Consider the following 16246-nt stretch of genomic DNA (forward strand, 5'->3'; position numbering starts at 1 on the left):
TCAATCGCTTTGATTTTTATTGAGGAAAATTTGTTTTTTTTAATTCAGTCTTATTGATTTTTATTGTTTATATCGTACTATCGTTTATCTAAGACGTTCGTTTGATTCGTTTGACAGTGTTTTATTAAGATAGGGGTAGGAAACTAAAGGAAATGTTGAACAACTAGTGTCTCTGGTGTCTCTGGTCTATAGAACAAACACGGATATTGTGTACAAATAACGATACTTAAGCTACAGAGTAGCACATTTTAACGCTTAAAGCTATTATGGACTACACTTTGAGCTTAAACAAGATCTGTTTGCTATGGACACATCTACTTTTCATGGGTAAGACACATTATTTCGCTGCTCAATATATCATGAAATCAACTTGTATGTTAAAATTGTTGCTGGTTATGAAAAATTGCGTTTGTGTGTCTTTAATGCTAAACACTATTGATTTTTAATGCGAAATCACAGAGTAGTGATATTTCAATGGTGCTGCTGCTGTGTGAAATATAGTGTGCTGGTATTCATATACATTGTGGTTTCTCTAATGGCTAAATGGGGGTTGATTTAATTACTGCCACAGAATCGTAGTGAAACTCTCAGACACACTTTAAACATGTAGAGTGAATGAAATAACATGGCCTGTGTGTTTGAGATCAGGGTGAATGAAGGGAACAAAGACTTCTATTGTTTACGCATGTCTATCTGTGATTGAATCCCATCATCTTGACTGAAAACAAATTAATCTTTTGCCCTTCGTTCTCTCATTTATTTCCCCTCCACCTCTCTTTATTTGACCTGATAGGGAATTTTCAGTCGTAAATGTTTTGGGGAATTCTGTTTTTGTTTTTTTGTCCCCCTTCCTTTCACTTTTAATTTAGTTTCGAAAATTCCCTCTTTCTAACCGTCCATATAATATCATACAATCTTCTGCTCAACAATAAGGATGCACAATTGCATATTTTCTGGAAAAATTCATTCTAAGTGCTTCCAGCATTATCTGAATTAATTTCTAACCATTTTGACAAAAACCTCATGTTACCCGGCTGGATAACATTACCTGGGTCGAGAGAGAGAGAGAGAGAGAGAGAGAGAGAGAGAGAGAGAGAGAGAGAGAGAAAGGGCGGAGAGAGAGGGATGGTTAGAGGAGGAAGGGGTGGTTTGTGGTGGTAAATACCCGGCTGTAACAACACACATAACCGATCGGAAAGGCCAAAATTTGGCGTGTGGATTACAGTCAGAGGAGCAGACGATCATGCTGTCGATTAAGCCTGATGTCTAGTTGTATTTCCAGCATTTGATTCGGACAGACTTTAGCTCGTGTCATCATGCTGTAGATCAGTGTGTGGCTATATTTGTCTGGATTAGGGCTGTTTAACACCTTTAAACTCTCGGAATTAGCGCTTTCACGTCGGATCATCGATAGATTAGCGTTGTTCTCGTCTCAGGCTTTTAAGGACAGGCTTTTGTGTGTGTTTTACAGGAGCTCGCGAGCTAACAACAAAAGCGCTAGCTTAGCCGGCTAGTCAATCAAAACACCGGTGCCTTTAGATGTTTTATTTTGAAACCAATCAGTGATGGACATCGGAAAGGATTTAGCTGTTTTACTAATTAGTTAAATGTGCATCGGGACTCAGAGGTTCATTAAATGAATCGCTGAGTTTGATAATTGTAGGTTAGATTAGCAGTGTAGGTTGACATTAGCATTAGCCTGTTAGCATTAGCGAGTCCTTTGTTGAGAACACTATCAATCGCTTTGATTTTTATTGAGGAAAATTTGTTTTTTTTAATTCAGTCTTATTGATTTTTATTGTTTATATCGTACTATCGTTTATCTAAGACGTTCGTTTGACTGTTACATCAGTGTTTTATTAAGATAGGGGTAGGAAACTAAAGGAAATGTTGAACAACTAGTGTCTCTGGTAATATTCGCCTATAGAACAAACACGGATATTGTGTACAAATAACGATACTTAAGCTACAGAGTAGCACATTTTAACGCTTAAAGCTATTATGGACTACACTTTGAGCTTAAACAAGATCTGTTTGCTATGGACACATCTACTTTTCATGGGTAAGACACATTATTTCGCTGCTCAATATATCATGAAATCAACTTGTATGTTAAAATTGTTGCTGGTTATGAAAAATTGCGTTTGTGTGTCTTTAATGCTAAACACTATTGATTTTTAATGCGAAATCACAGAGTAGTGATATTTCAATGGTGCTGCTGCTGTGTGAAATATAGTGTGCTGGTATTCATATACATTGTGGTTTCTCTAATGGCTAAATGGGGGTTGATTTAATTACTGCCACAGAATCGTAGTGAAACTCTCAGACACACTTTAAACATGTAGAGTGAATGAAATAACATGGCCTGTGTGTTTGAGATCAGGGTGAATGAAGGGAACAAAGACTTCTATTGTTTACGCATGTCTATCTGTGATAGAATCCCATCATCTTGACTGAAAACAAATTAATCTTTTGCCCTTCGTTCTCTCATTTATTTCCCCTCCACCTCTCTTTATTTGACCTGATAGGGAATTTTCAGTCGTAAATGTTTTGGGGAATTCTGTTTTTGTTTTTTTGTCCCCCTTCCTTTCACTTTTAATTTAGTTTCGAAAATTCCCTCTTTCTAACCGTCCATATAATATCATACAATCTTCTGCTCAACAATAAGGATGCACAATTGCATATTTTCTGGAAAAATTCATTCTAAGTGCTTCCAGCATTATCTGAATTAATTTCTAACCATTTTGACAAAAACCTCATGTTACCCGGCTGGATAACATTACCTGGGTCACATTCGTATCAGCACAATTCACAACAAAAAAATGCAGATACAGGCAGTGCAAAATCAACAAACTTAAGTTGCAGCATCAAGCAAGCGACTGCCTTTCACTGACCCCTGGCCATCCTATTCTTGCAGTTGATTATTTAATAACAATAATAATTTATTTCTATAGTTCCCCTCCAAAACCCAAAGTTAGAATTTTTTTTTTTTTTTTGTAATTTCATAAATTGTCTTTTTAATTGCTTGTGAAGTATTGTAAAGACCAGTGCATCTGTTCCAATTGTCAGATCTGTTGCTTGTAACATCACAACTGACCTATTGATAAAGGCAAGCTGAAATACCCACCGTGTCCATCAGTTGTTCTACATTTGTTGTGTGGCAGCGGCCAGGTTTGCATGCCTGTGTTTGCATGTGTCATGCAGCCAGCTGCTGTAAGCAAACCGACATAAGTGAGGGAAACCCCAACAGATGATCAGCCAGCTCAAACAATACATGCCCTTCAGGGCTATCGTTGGGGTTTTCTGTGGTTGTGCATAAAGAAAAGTAGTCTATTGTGAATAGCTTGCCTATAGAATACTGAAAAAATAGAAGAGTACTATGCCATTGGGACATAGTCAGAGATTTAACTGCTAATGCCCTCAGTTCTATTAGGTCATGTTATGTGGCTATTAGATTGTATTGATGTTGGATTTTGGCTGAAGGTGACGTACTAGAACATGCCAAAATACTAAGCAGACACCACTTATTTACTATAGCAATTGCCCCAGTCAGTGTCTCTCGATTATAGTGAAGTTACTCCCTTCAGACCTCCCTCGTAAAATTTGAAATTTATATGAAAATACAAATTGAATTTGTTAGCATATTTTGGCCAATGCAAATCCTACTGTGTTCTGGTTAAATAATATTTCTTTAGTTAGTTAGTTAGTTAGTTAGTTAGTTAGTTTTGCATATGGTGGTGACTGCTTTCCTAAAAATATATCCTATTCCTAAAATAAGACACATCCCTATATATCGCCTTGCTCACAATATCGCAACATATCGTGTCGCAACCCTTGTATCGTGATACGTATCGTATCGCCAGATTCTTGCCAATACACAACCCTAATGGCCATACAAGACTACAGGCCCGTTCACACCAAGGACCATAATGATAATGATAAAGATATAGTTCTAAAAATCGTTCTCAAAAGAATAGCAGAGTCCACACCACAGCTATAACGATAAAGGCACAGAGAAACGATATCGTTGGAATCACTTTCAGAATGTTTTTTTCCAGCCGATGAACGATAAAAACATTGGCAGCCAATCAGAATCCATCCTGCTGTAACGAGCTCGAGAATTTAAAGCGGCAGACGAGCGTGTGCTTAGAATAAACAGACGATATCGTCCGCTGGTGTGGACGCTAATATCGTTATCTTTATAGTTATCTTTCTTGGGGTGAATGGGCCTTAAGCCAAGATTTAATCCAATCACTTTGTTGATAAGTAAGCGGTTTGAGATTTTCTAGCATTATCTTTCAAGTTTAGCAGTTGAAAAGGTTTGGATGAACCGTGGCTTCGATCAGTCAGAACAAGTTAAAATATTAGCCGAGGGTTATGCAGACCTGATGTTCATGACTTGATCTCTTAAATGCATTAAAATGCATGGCAAGCAGCGTTGGTTATGCTGTTGGCTTAATTACAATGTAGGTTCAGCGTTCCCTTTCCATTCTGATTTTGAAGTGAAGCTTTGTGTCTTCTGAATTGTTGTGGGCGTTTGAACCAAATTTCGCAACAATGCGGGAAGCATTCTGGGTCAGTTTGTCACACACAAATGGGCTATTTTAGTGATATCGTCCGCTGGTGTGGACGCTAATATCGTTATCTTTATAGCTATCTTTCTTGGCTATCTTTCTTGGGGTGAATGGGCCTTAAGCCAAGATTTAATCCAATCACTTTGTTGGTAAGTAAGCGGTTTGAGATTTTCTAGCATTATCTTTCAAGTTTAGCAGTTGAAAAGGTTTGGATGAACCGTGGCTTCGATCAGTCAGAACAAGTTAAAATATTAGCCGAGGGTTATGCAGACCTGATGTTCATGACTTGATCTCTTAAATGCATTAAAATGCATGGCAAGCAGCGTTGGTTATGCTGTTGGCTTAATTACAATGTAGGTTCAGCGTTCCCTTTCCATTCTGATTTTGAAGTGAAGCTTTGTGTCTTCTGAATTGTTGTGGGCGTTTGAACCAAATTTCGCAACAATGCGGGAAGCATTCTGGGTCAGTTTGTCACACACAAATGGGCTATTTTAGTATCGGTTTGATAATGACTCCACATTGTTCCTACTTGCGTCCAACTGTGGATGAAATTTCAACCCTTGGTGTTCAGAGCCCTGCTGCACACCAGATTAAGTTTAATGGATCAGCTCCTTGCCCCCTTTAGGTTTTCATCTACACATATTGCTTTCTGCAGCAGAGTAGTGTCATGCATCTTCATTCATTAGAAAAATGTTTTTCTGTTTTTACAGGAAACACCGTTTCATCGCAGCACAGCGAGAACGTTTATGTATCAGGCATGTCAAACGGTGAGTCCTGACTTCAGGTTTGGTTTACAGACCCAAGCTATAGATCTAGTTAATCTTCAGAGCAAAATAGACTCTGTGTGGATGACTGTTAAATGGAGCTCCTCAGTAGTTTCTGAAGTCCTCAAACACAGCTTGTAGGGAACTGTATGTGCCTCTGCAGATCAAAGGAATGTAAGACATATAAATGCTCATGATATTTAGCCCAGATTAGTCTGCACATGTTACCTCTTGCCTAACTGTTAACTGAATGATTACTTGCTACTCTTTCATCCACCCCATTTCATTAGCAGGCCTGTTGTATTTCCAGAATTGCTTTGAGGGGGAGTTCTGCAACTATTATTAGTGTACATCAGAAATGTTTTTATAATAATTCACTATTTTGGTGTTCATATTTCTTTGACCAGTATCCACTCACTAGCTTGTTTCCAAAAATTAGTGACCTATAAGCATTTCAAAACATTATTTCTCATTGTAGAGATAAAAAAACTGAGTGAGCAAAAACAGTGCGTGCTTAATTATTATGCAAGTTGATATTCTGGTCTTAATCACCCATTATGTGTTGAAATGTGCATGCAGGGTCTTAACCTTTGTTTTTGTGGTCTTCTCCAGCCTGTGGCGATGTAGCGGAGCAGATAAGGGCGTCCAGTGGAGTGATAACCAGCCCTGGCTGGCCCTTTGAATACCCTTCTCGCATCAACTGCAGCTGGAACATCAGGGCCAACCCTGGAGAGATCATCACCATCAGGTAACACCTTGCCACAATACTGCAATATTTGCCCTTCCACTGATGCAGTCAAGAGCTGATCAAGAATAAAGATGTTCGTCACAGTTTGCCTTAATTACAGGCTTAAGAGTTGTGGTTATACTGACTATAAATTCCTGCGGTGGTGGTGGAGTCTGATTCTCTGTACCAATGCACGCAACTGCATTTGCTAAAACAATCTGTCTCTTTAGATGCAGATGCAAAACTTTGGGGATCTGTTTTTTTGGTCATTTCTATTGTATTTTGAGTTCTGTCTTGGTTTAAAGGAATAATTCTGTGGGTTTTTTCAAGCTGCTGGCACCTCAAACTCCCTTTGAAAGCTTTTTTCTATTTCTATTTTTATGTTCCGCATCTGCTCTATTCTTGCGCTGCCTGTTTGCTTCAACCAGAGTGTTTGTTTGCATCTTTATCCTAGAATGGGGTCCATGGTTACTGGCACAGAAATAGACCAAATGGGTATTTTTTCCACGGGATGTGATTTTTGTGGTAAACGCAGCAACTCGCTAATTCTGCAAATGGGAACTGTCTTAAAAAGATGATTGGTTCAGTTTTCAGCGAGACGCGTGTACCACAAGTATACCTTTCTTTTTATAGGTATTTAGTTTGGTGGAGCTTTTCTCTGCATCATTTCTTAGTTGGTACTTCTTTATAACAATACACATTCAAGTCTTGATCTATTAATGTTCACTTCGAGGCATGTCATGCAACAAGACGCAATCGTGTGCCTAATTTGAATTAACTCTGATGACAGGGATGCTGTTTTTCATACTGTGACGTGCCCATACCCAATGTTCCTGTACTTAAAATCGGTTGTTCTTTTTAGTTTTCAGGACTTTGAAATTCAGAGCTCACACCGATGTGGTTTGGACTGGATCTCCATTGGAACCTACAAGAACCTGGATGGGTACCGGGCCTGTGGCTCGTCTATTCCGGCCCCCTACATCTCCTCTCAGGATCACGTGTGGATCAAGTTCCACTCTGATGACAGCATGACTGGAAAAGGCTTCAGGCTTACTTAAAACCGGTGGTACTTTTAGTTTTCAGGACTTTGAAATTCAGAGCTCACACCGATGTGGTTTGGACTGGATCTCCATTGGAACCTACAAGAACCTGGATGGGTACCGGGCCTGTGGCTCGTCTATTCCGGCCCCATACATCTCCTCTCAGGATCACGTGTGGATCAAGTTCCACTCTGATGACAGCATGACTGGAAAAGGCTTCAGGCTGTCTTACATAACAGGTAGACCTGCTATTTATATCCCTTTAGATACAGCTGTATCCGAGAGGATGCAGTTACGTAGATGTCCCACATTGCCATGCAACACTCGTAAATTCTCTCACTCCCAAATTGTATTTGGTTACCGAAAAATTACCTGCTTTTCAAGAACACATTAACGTCATTCTTGAATTGGTTTCTTTCTAAGGCAAGCATCACTGTTGTCATTCCTTAAATTTAGTCTAGAAGGTTTTGGAAAAACTGGCCAATGATAAAATGGGATTAGATCTCGCAGACTTGAATAAAGGAAGCAAGTCATGTTTAGATACCAGAATTTTATAGGCACTTGGGCTGTTTTGTGCTGACTATAGATATAAAACTTGTACTTACTTTTTGTTGTTGCACGTTACAATCATCCTCAGGGTTTTAAAAAGTCCTAATTTGCCCTTAAACAAATTAGGGCCTTAAAAGGTCTTATATTGGAGCAGAAAGTCTTACATTTCTAAAGTTATAGCATTAAAATGTTGCAAGCACTGCAAAAAAAGAAAAATCGTTGTCAGTATATTTGTTTTCCAGTGCAAATATCTAAACATCCTTAAATCAATATGCATTTACTTGAGATGCAAATTGAACTTATTAAGGCCTTGTTTTCTGAGAAATTGAATGAAGTTTGAATGAAGCTGATTTTTACATTTACATAGTCATTTAGCAGACGCTTTTATCCAAAAGCGACTTACAAATGAGGGCAATGGAAGCAATCAAAATCAACAAAAGAGCAATGATATGCAAGTGCTATAACAAGTCTCAGTTAGCTTAACGCAGTACACGTAGCAAGGTTTTTTTTTTTATTATATAATAAAAAGAAAACGGATAGAATGGAAAAAGAATAGAGCAAGCTAGTGTTAGAGGCCTTTTTTGCTTGTTAATTGTATAATAAATTAAAACAAAACATAGATAGAATACAAAAAGATTAGAAAAGCTAGTGTTAGTTTTTCAATAAACTATGAATAGAGTGCAAGTCTAAAAGGGACAAGTGTTTTTTGTTGTTGTTTTTTTTTAAGAATAGAGAGTGCTAGAGTTAGAGGGTCAAATAAAGATGGATGAGATGTGTTTTTAGCCGATTCTTGAAGATGGCTAAGGACTCAGCTTTTCGGATTGATTTGGGCAGGTCATTCCACCAGGAGGGAACATTTAATTTAAAAGTCTGTGAAAGTGATTTTGTGCCTCTTTTGGATGGCACAATAAAGCGACGCTCACTTGCAGAACGCAAGCTTCTAGAGGGCACATAAGTCTGAAGTAATAAATATTGGTAAAGGGGTGCAGAGCCAGTGGTGGTTTTGTAGGCAAACATCAATGCCTTGAATTTTATGCGAGCAGCTACAGTGCAAATTGATTAACAGAGGTGTTATGTGCATTCTTTTCGGCTCATTAATTAATCTTGCTGCCACGTTCTGGATTAATTGTAAAGGTTTGATAGAACTGACTGGAAGACCCGCCAAGAGAGCATTGCAATAGTCTAGCCTGGACAGAACAAGAGCTTGAACAAGGAGTTGTGAAGCATGTTCCCAAAGAAAGGGCCTGATCTTCTTGATGGTGAATAAAGCAAATCTGCAGGACTGGGCAGTATTTTTTTTAAATCAGATTTTTCTGAGCCTATTGGCAGATATTTTACCTTTTTAATCAAATTCACTTCATTTCGATACATTTCTCAGAAAACAAGACCTTAGAAATGGTTTAGAAGGTACAGTAAAAGTTATTTTCATATTCTAGCTAAGCAGTTTTGGTTTGTAAAATTGAAAGTTGTATTTTCAAACATTGAAGTGCTGCTAATACAACTCATTGCATTTTCTTTAGTCTTACATTTAGACAACACATAGTTCCTTTTTAAATTTTCTTTATTTGGTCTTAAAAACACAAAGTCTTAAATTATCTTTTATAAAACTTGCAGAAACCTCTGAAATCCTTCCAAAAACTCATTCATAAAACATTACATGTCTATTTAAATGGGTAATATCTTTGTGTAATTTGTAGGGAAATCGGAAGAAGCCAGCTGCAAGCCTGAGCAGTTCCACTGCGCTAATGGAAAGTGTATCCCAGAGTCATGGGAGTGCAACACCATGGATGAATGTGGCGATAACTCAGACGAGGAGCTGTGTGTACAGCCTAATCCGTCCGCGTTCTTCTCCTTCCAGCCTTGCGGCTTCAACCAGTTCCCTTGTCTCTCACGCTACACCCGCGTTTACACCTGTTTGCCGGAGTCGCTCAAATGCGACGGCAGCATTGACTGTCAGGACTTGGGGGACGAAATCGACTGTGACGTGCCCACCTGTGGCGAATGGCTGCGCAATTTCTACGGTACTTTCAGCTCGCCCAACTATCCTGACTTCTATCCGCCTGGCAGTAACTGCACCTGGCTGATCGACACCGGTGACCACCGTAAGGTTATCCTGCGCTTTATGGACTTCAAGCTGGACGGCACAGGCTATGGCGATTATGTTAAAGTCTACGATGGACTAGAGGAGAACCCCAGGCGTCTGTTGCGTGTGTTGACTGCGTTCGACTCTCGAGCCCCTGTAGCGGTGGTGTCCTCTTCAGGACAGCTTCGGATACACTTTTATGCTGACAAAATCAATGCGGCTCGAGGCTTTAACGTTACGTATCAAGTAGACGGTTTCTGCCTGCCGTGGGAAATCCCGTGTGGAGGGAACTGGGGATGCTACAATGAACAACAGCGCTGTGACGGCTACTGGCACTGTCCCAATGGCAGGGACGAGCTCAACTGCAGCAACTGCCAGGAAGACGAGTTCCCATGCTCACGAAACGGTGCTTGCTACCCACGCTCTGACCGGTGCAACTACCAGAACCGCTGCCCGAACGGCTCTGATGAGAAGAACTGCTTTTTCTGCCAACCTGGAAACTTCCACTGCAAGAACAACCGCTGTGTTTTTGAAAGCTGGGTGTGTGACGCTCAAGACGACTGCGGGGACGGAAGCGATGAGGAGAGCTGCCCGGTAATCGTACCCACACGTGTCATCACTGCCGCTGTAATTGGGAGTCTGATCTGCGGCCTGCTGCTGGTCATTGCTTTGGGCTGCACATGCAAACTCTACTCACTCAGAATGTTTGAGCGCAGGTAAGTGAAGCCACTTCGCCAGACTAGAGCTAAAACAGAAATGGATTGTTCAGGAAAAATATTTATTATAGGGCTGTCAATCGATTAAAATGTTTAATCTAATTAATTACACGATGTGGCCATTAATTAATCTTATCGCACTTCAAATTCGGCCGAGAAATTACCCACAAAAGATTATTTAAACCACTATTGTTACATGAGAAAGGCATGAAATGGATATTACGAAAAGTAGCTTTAGAAAGTTTTTTTTTTTTTTTTTTCTTTTTTGGGTGAACTGTCTCTTTAATTAGTTTTTATTAATATGGATTTTTTCATTTTTTTATTTTTTATTAATACGTAACTATGATATTGTTTTTTAATTAAATTATAATTAAATAAGGAACTAAAACTGCCAGTAGGTGGCAGTAAATGTCTTAATGAGTAAGTCATTGAGTCATTCATTCATTTGATTCTTTCAAACAGCTGATTAATTTAGGAATTAAGTAAATGGCTCTCTTTATGAATGGGCCATTGAATCATTGGTTCACCCGATTCATTCAAAACACGGATTCATTCAGAAATTGTGTGTTGCTTGGAGATACACAACAGTTCTGTCGCTTTAATAGGTAATATTTGCGTTGGCAAAACTGAGCAAAACAGACAATATTGTGTCTGAAATATAACACAATATTAAGTTCTTATTTATTGAACTGTTGTATAAAATCAATACCACATTTTTACTCGTACTATTCAGCACTTGTGTGATATTGCTTAGCTATATCCAGTGTTTCCCACAGACTTGCACTCTGTGGTGGCACTTCCCCTGCAGGATATGTATACATGTTTACTGCATAAAAACATCAGTCGATTTCCGTGTTGGTCTGAACGAAAACAGCAGAGAGGCTGATTGAAAATGCTAATTCATTCTCTGCCAGCAGAATGATACTTTATCAGGCATTATAGGAAAGATGAAATGAAAATGACATCAAAACTTTTCTGAAGACAGTCGGTTCCCTTCCAATATACATTCTTTTTAACACCCGCCCCGCATTTTGATTTTGAAACGTGCATGGTTATTCAACGAAGTCAAAGCCTTTTGGAAAATCTATTTGTGGCGGTCAGTTTTGATATTGTGGCAGGGTGCCACAAATAAATCAATGTATGGAAAACACTGATATCATATGATATAAATATGAGACAATCTCATACAGGGGCATGTTCCCCCAATCTCTTGAATTTTAGGGGCATATAACTGCATTTTTTAGGCTACATCATGTGGTGAGTTGATGCATGGCATCACGTACGTGTCACCAATAAACTGAATAGATAAGATGACATGCATAGGGTGGGGTGTGTACGTTAATTGCATAAAAAAAATTTGTGTTATTATTTTCCATTATTAATTAATTAGATTAACGTATTAAACCAACAGCCCTAATTTATTAGTTTTATCAGTTTATGCTTCTGTGACTACTCTCATCAACTAACAATGAATGGGTTGGTTGATCTTCCAGGTCATTTGAGACTCAGCTCTCTAGAGTGGAAGCCGAGTTACTGAGGAGAGAAGCTCCTCCATCGTATGGGCAGCTGATTGCTCAAGGACTGATTCCCCCAGTGGAAGATTTTCCTGTCTGCTCTGGAAACTCGTTTTATCAGTTTATGCTTCTGTGACTACTCTCATCAACTACCAATGAATGGGTTGGTTGTTCTTCCAGGTCATTTGAGACTCAGCTCTCTAGAGTGGAAGCCGAGTTACTGAGGAGAGAAGCTCCTCCATCGTATGGGCAGCTGATTGCTCAAGGACTGATTCCCCCAGTGGAAGATTTTCCTGTCTGCTCTGGAAACCAGGTAAGAAGACTACATAGTTATGTAGTTAAGGCCCAATCATCCGTTCTTTGTTTTTTGTGACAAAAAACTGTCTTTTACCCTTCCATGTTTGGGCAGTAACTAAAATGTTTAGACATATCCAAGAAGCTACGTTTTGCTCTTTTGATTTGAAGTTTCAGGGGTTTGTGTTGGTTTTAAATAGATATCTTGCATAGTGAGTAGTTTTTCTCAAAATGTCATTAGCTCACCATTGTCTATATCAGTGGTTTTCAAACTTGTTCCTGGGGACCCACAGTTCTGCACATTTTGCATGTCTCCCTAATTTACACACCTGATTCAGATCATCAGCTCATTAGGAAAGAGCTCCATGAACTCAAATGAGTGTGTCAGATAAGGGAGACATGCAAAATGTGCAGAGCAGTGGGTCCCGAGGAACAGGATTGAAAACCACTGGTCAAAATTTTTGTTGGCGTATTGGTTAATTGAAAAATTTATGAGCCAAGCCTTCTCTATAGTAGGCTTGGTAAACTTGCATCAAGGTGCTGTCTGACTGACCTTGAAAAATTCCCAGAGAATATGAAGCATGATGGCTGACCTTGGGTAACACTCCCTATTGTTCTTGCTTTCAGGCATCTGTTTTAGAAAACCTAAGACTGGCAGTTCGCTCTCAGCTGGGATTCACCTCAATCCGACTCCCCACCACAGGGCGCCACGGCAACATCTGGAGACGCCTGTTCAATTTCACACGTTCACGGCGCTCTGGTTCTCTCGCACTGGTGTCTGCGGACACAGAAGAGGGTCCTGATGGCAACGCCTCCGCTCGTGAGCCGGAGAGGCTTGGCTCTCACCGTGGACTCTTGCCCTTGGACTCTGATGATACGGACACTGAGAGTGAGCAGCATCCCCGCAGGGATGTCCCAGGAGCTGTTGGAGGCCTGATGGCCCCACTGCCGCAGAAAACTCCCCCTACAACAGCCGTGGAGGCCATCGTCTCGGTATCTGCCAGCTCAGCTCCACTCGTCAGCCGGGAGAGCAGCATCTCTGAGAGCATCTCAGAAAGTTCTGGAGTAACTGGATCTTCATGTACTACGACTGCTACCACTACTTTCTCAAGAAGCCTCTTCAGCAGCGCTCTAAGCCGGGTCACCCGCAGCCTGCGCTGGATTCGTTTCTCTCTAGGGCGCTCTGTAGACGGAGGGTCAAGTGGCATTGGGCAGAATCACAGCCCTCTGCGGCAACTGGAGCAAGGAAGTGCGGGTTGCACTGGGGTCGGTATTAGAGGCGAGGATGAGGACGACGTGGAGCTCCTCATTCCCGTCTCGGACGCCGGCTCCCTGGACAGTGATGAGAGCTCCAGGCCCCTGCTGGAACAAGGCCTGGAGCAGGCCTTCGGGCCCCACCTGACCCCCGCTGCGGTCTCTCTCAGAGGCCGGCTGGTGGGTAGGGATGGCCCCTGTGAACACTGTGGAATTGTCCATACGGCACGAATCCCGGACGTTTGTGTGGAGGCGACGGCGAAAACAGAAACTAGTGATGATGAGTCACTGCTGCTCTGTTAAGACTCAGATGAACTCCCTGACTCAGTACATGACCCATATGACTCTAAAATGCCCCTGCTCACAGCTTGCCATTTCTGTTATCGCCCCCTAGTGGAGCGGATGTTTGAATGTCTTCAGACAAAACGAAGAGCTTCAGAAATCAGGTACTTTTAAAGAGCGGTCTGTAAAGATCATACAGAGTACGAGAGCTCCCCAATCCCACTGTCACTTCCACTGTGCAATATTAGTGTTCGTTGAGATGTTTACCAGGTCAAAGTCTATTTTTCTGAAGAGTCAAGTTAAGCTCACGTAGAGTCGAGAGTGAGCCGCTCTGCAGTTCTCAGTATGGGAAAGCAGCACAAACAGACGCGTTTATCCTGGACAGTGTGGGACAAAAAAAGACTGAACACATACAAGCGCTCTGAGAGATTTGTTACCTAACCTTTAATTTATTTGTACTTTTGATGTCAGACTTTTGTTTTATTAAAGGAATGGTTGACCCAAAAATGAAACGTCTACTCGCCCTAATGTTGTTCCAGACATGGTTTATTTTGTACAATTATTGTGAAAGGTGTAATAGCAGCTCTTTTCTACGTTGTGTTAGATTTGACATGAGATGTTTTTGACGATTAACTATAGTCATGAAGAAGTCATATGGGCTTATTTGAGGGTTCTCTTTTATTAATTGTTTTGTTCTACCCATGTAGTTTCACTGTGTGGAAAAGAGCAGCTTGGACATTCTGCAAAGTAGCTCAAAGTTTGTTTAGGGGTTAAAAAAATACTCCTAAATCAAAGTAATTTTATATTTCTTATGATAAAGTCATACAGGTTTGGAACAGCTGAGTAAATGACAGAATTTCCATTTTGGGTAAAATTATTCTGCTTGCAAAAAGTGGGAGATCAAAGAAAATTTGGTACGTTTGGTAATTTCAGTGTGAGTTTGTGTCCCTGCTGCAGTGGTACTTGGTGCATTACCTGCGATTATGAGCGAGGGACATTTATTTATAACAGATTATAATCTGAGAGGGAGCTACTATTTTTAAACGATATTGCATTGTATAACAGCCACTTTTGTTTGTTGTATTTATTTTTTTGTTACCGTTAACCTTTTGGTAACCTTACTGTTTTGGTACTGCGAATTCTTGTGTGTGTGTGTGTGTGTGTGTGTGTGTATATTTATTATTGGTTTTCATTTCGATAGCGTTTACTTGGAAAAGCATGTCCAGCTGTCTTGTGCTAATTTTTTTCCATTTCATGATGCTGTTTATATATATATATATATATATATATAAGAAAAATGTTTACTGCACTAAGAGAATAAAAGTGTTCATCCCGCTTGTATTGGACGTTTTTTTTGTCTTAAAGTGAGCAAGAGTGGTCATTGGATTTTAGTTTGTGGGAAAAAAGCAGTACTCTAAAAGTCATTTGTGGACTGCAGAAAAGAAACCACAGCAGTGTCTCCTGATGGCCCCTAGGCACATTGAAACAAGTACAGAAAAAACCGTTGAGCTACACCGAGAAGGAAAGAACATGACTGCATAGATATTTGCAGTTTCCATTGAGTGGAGCCGGAGCCAAAGCCAGTTTAATTGTCTCCAATATAATTGAGGCTTTAAACATATGGATTTATATCAAAAACCCCTAACTGTATCAATATCTGGATAAAAAAAAAAGAATAAAATCTATAATGAAAACACAGCACTTTCTGATGCCTTAATTTGAAGTGCTTGTAGTTATACCATTTAACAAAGTATTTTACACTTTACAAAAACATATCCATAGCCACTTTATTAAAAGATATTGTACATATCAGCATACATATAGATACATTCATTGTAGTTTCCATAGCTTAAAGTTTGGAGATGTGGAAGATGTAGAATAATATTTTTTCCCATAAAAAAATTAGAATGCCCTTTATTATATGAGAAAATAATTGATAGAGTAATCAATTATCAATATAATCATTATTTGCAGCCCTAGGTGCAAATAATGTACGCAAACAATTAGCCAGCACTAACAATTAAGATTAGTTAAACATTAAAAATTAATTGATCTGCAAGTAAACAAACATTGTATTTTATTAAGATTTATTTATTTTTAGCTGGATCAGGTGTGTTTAATGCTGAAGTTAAACTGACGTAATGTCCGTGACGTCACCCGTAGGTTTCCGAAGAGCGTTTTTGAAGCCTAAAGAAGGCGGAGCCGGCCGTCGCCATCTTGGCAGCGCGTCACCTCGCGTCACGCCCAGATAATCGAAAATGGGCAAAGAGGCGGGAGCTGGTTGCTGAAACCACGCCCACCTAGCTCGACGGTGGTGACAGCAGCAGAGCCGTTGAGAAACAAGCTGTGTCTCATTTAGAAGGCTGCGCCCTCCGGAGGTCGAATCCTCTGGAGGTCGCATCCTCTGTAGGATGCATATACGAAGTGTCCTCAACCTAGAATTAAATGA

At 40.1% G+C, this 16246-nt stretch overlaps 1 protein-coding gene across 1 annotated transcript; it reads left to right on the top strand.

Annotated features, from left to right (window-relative positions):
* The first annotated feature begins 1107 nt into the window (after window positions 1-1107).
* Window positions 1108-15330, top strand: LOC107714470 (low-density lipoprotein receptor-related protein 12-like). The gene is made up of 7 exons (XM_016520313.1): window positions 1108-2062; window positions 5285-5341; window positions 5951-6086; window positions 7142-7344; window positions 9352-10453; window positions 12148-12280; window positions 12889-15330. The coding sequence occupies exons 1-7, from the start codon at window positions 2002-2004 to the stop codon at window positions 13816-13818; spliced, it is 2622 nt and encodes an 873-aa protein (XP_016375799.1). The 5' UTR covers window positions 1108-2001; the 3' UTR covers window positions 13819-15330.
* Window positions 15331-16246: the final 916 nt, after the last annotated feature.

Source organism: Sinocyclocheilus rhinocerous, unplaced genomic scaffold, assembly GCF_001515625.1.
Source record: "Sinocyclocheilus rhinocerous isolate Xijiao unplaced genomic scaffold, SAMN03320098_v1.1 scaffold2404, whole genome shotgun sequence".
In the NCBI taxonomy this organism is placed as follows: Eukaryota; Metazoa; Chordata; class Actinopteri; order Cypriniformes; family Cyprinidae; genus Sinocyclocheilus; species Sinocyclocheilus rhinocerous.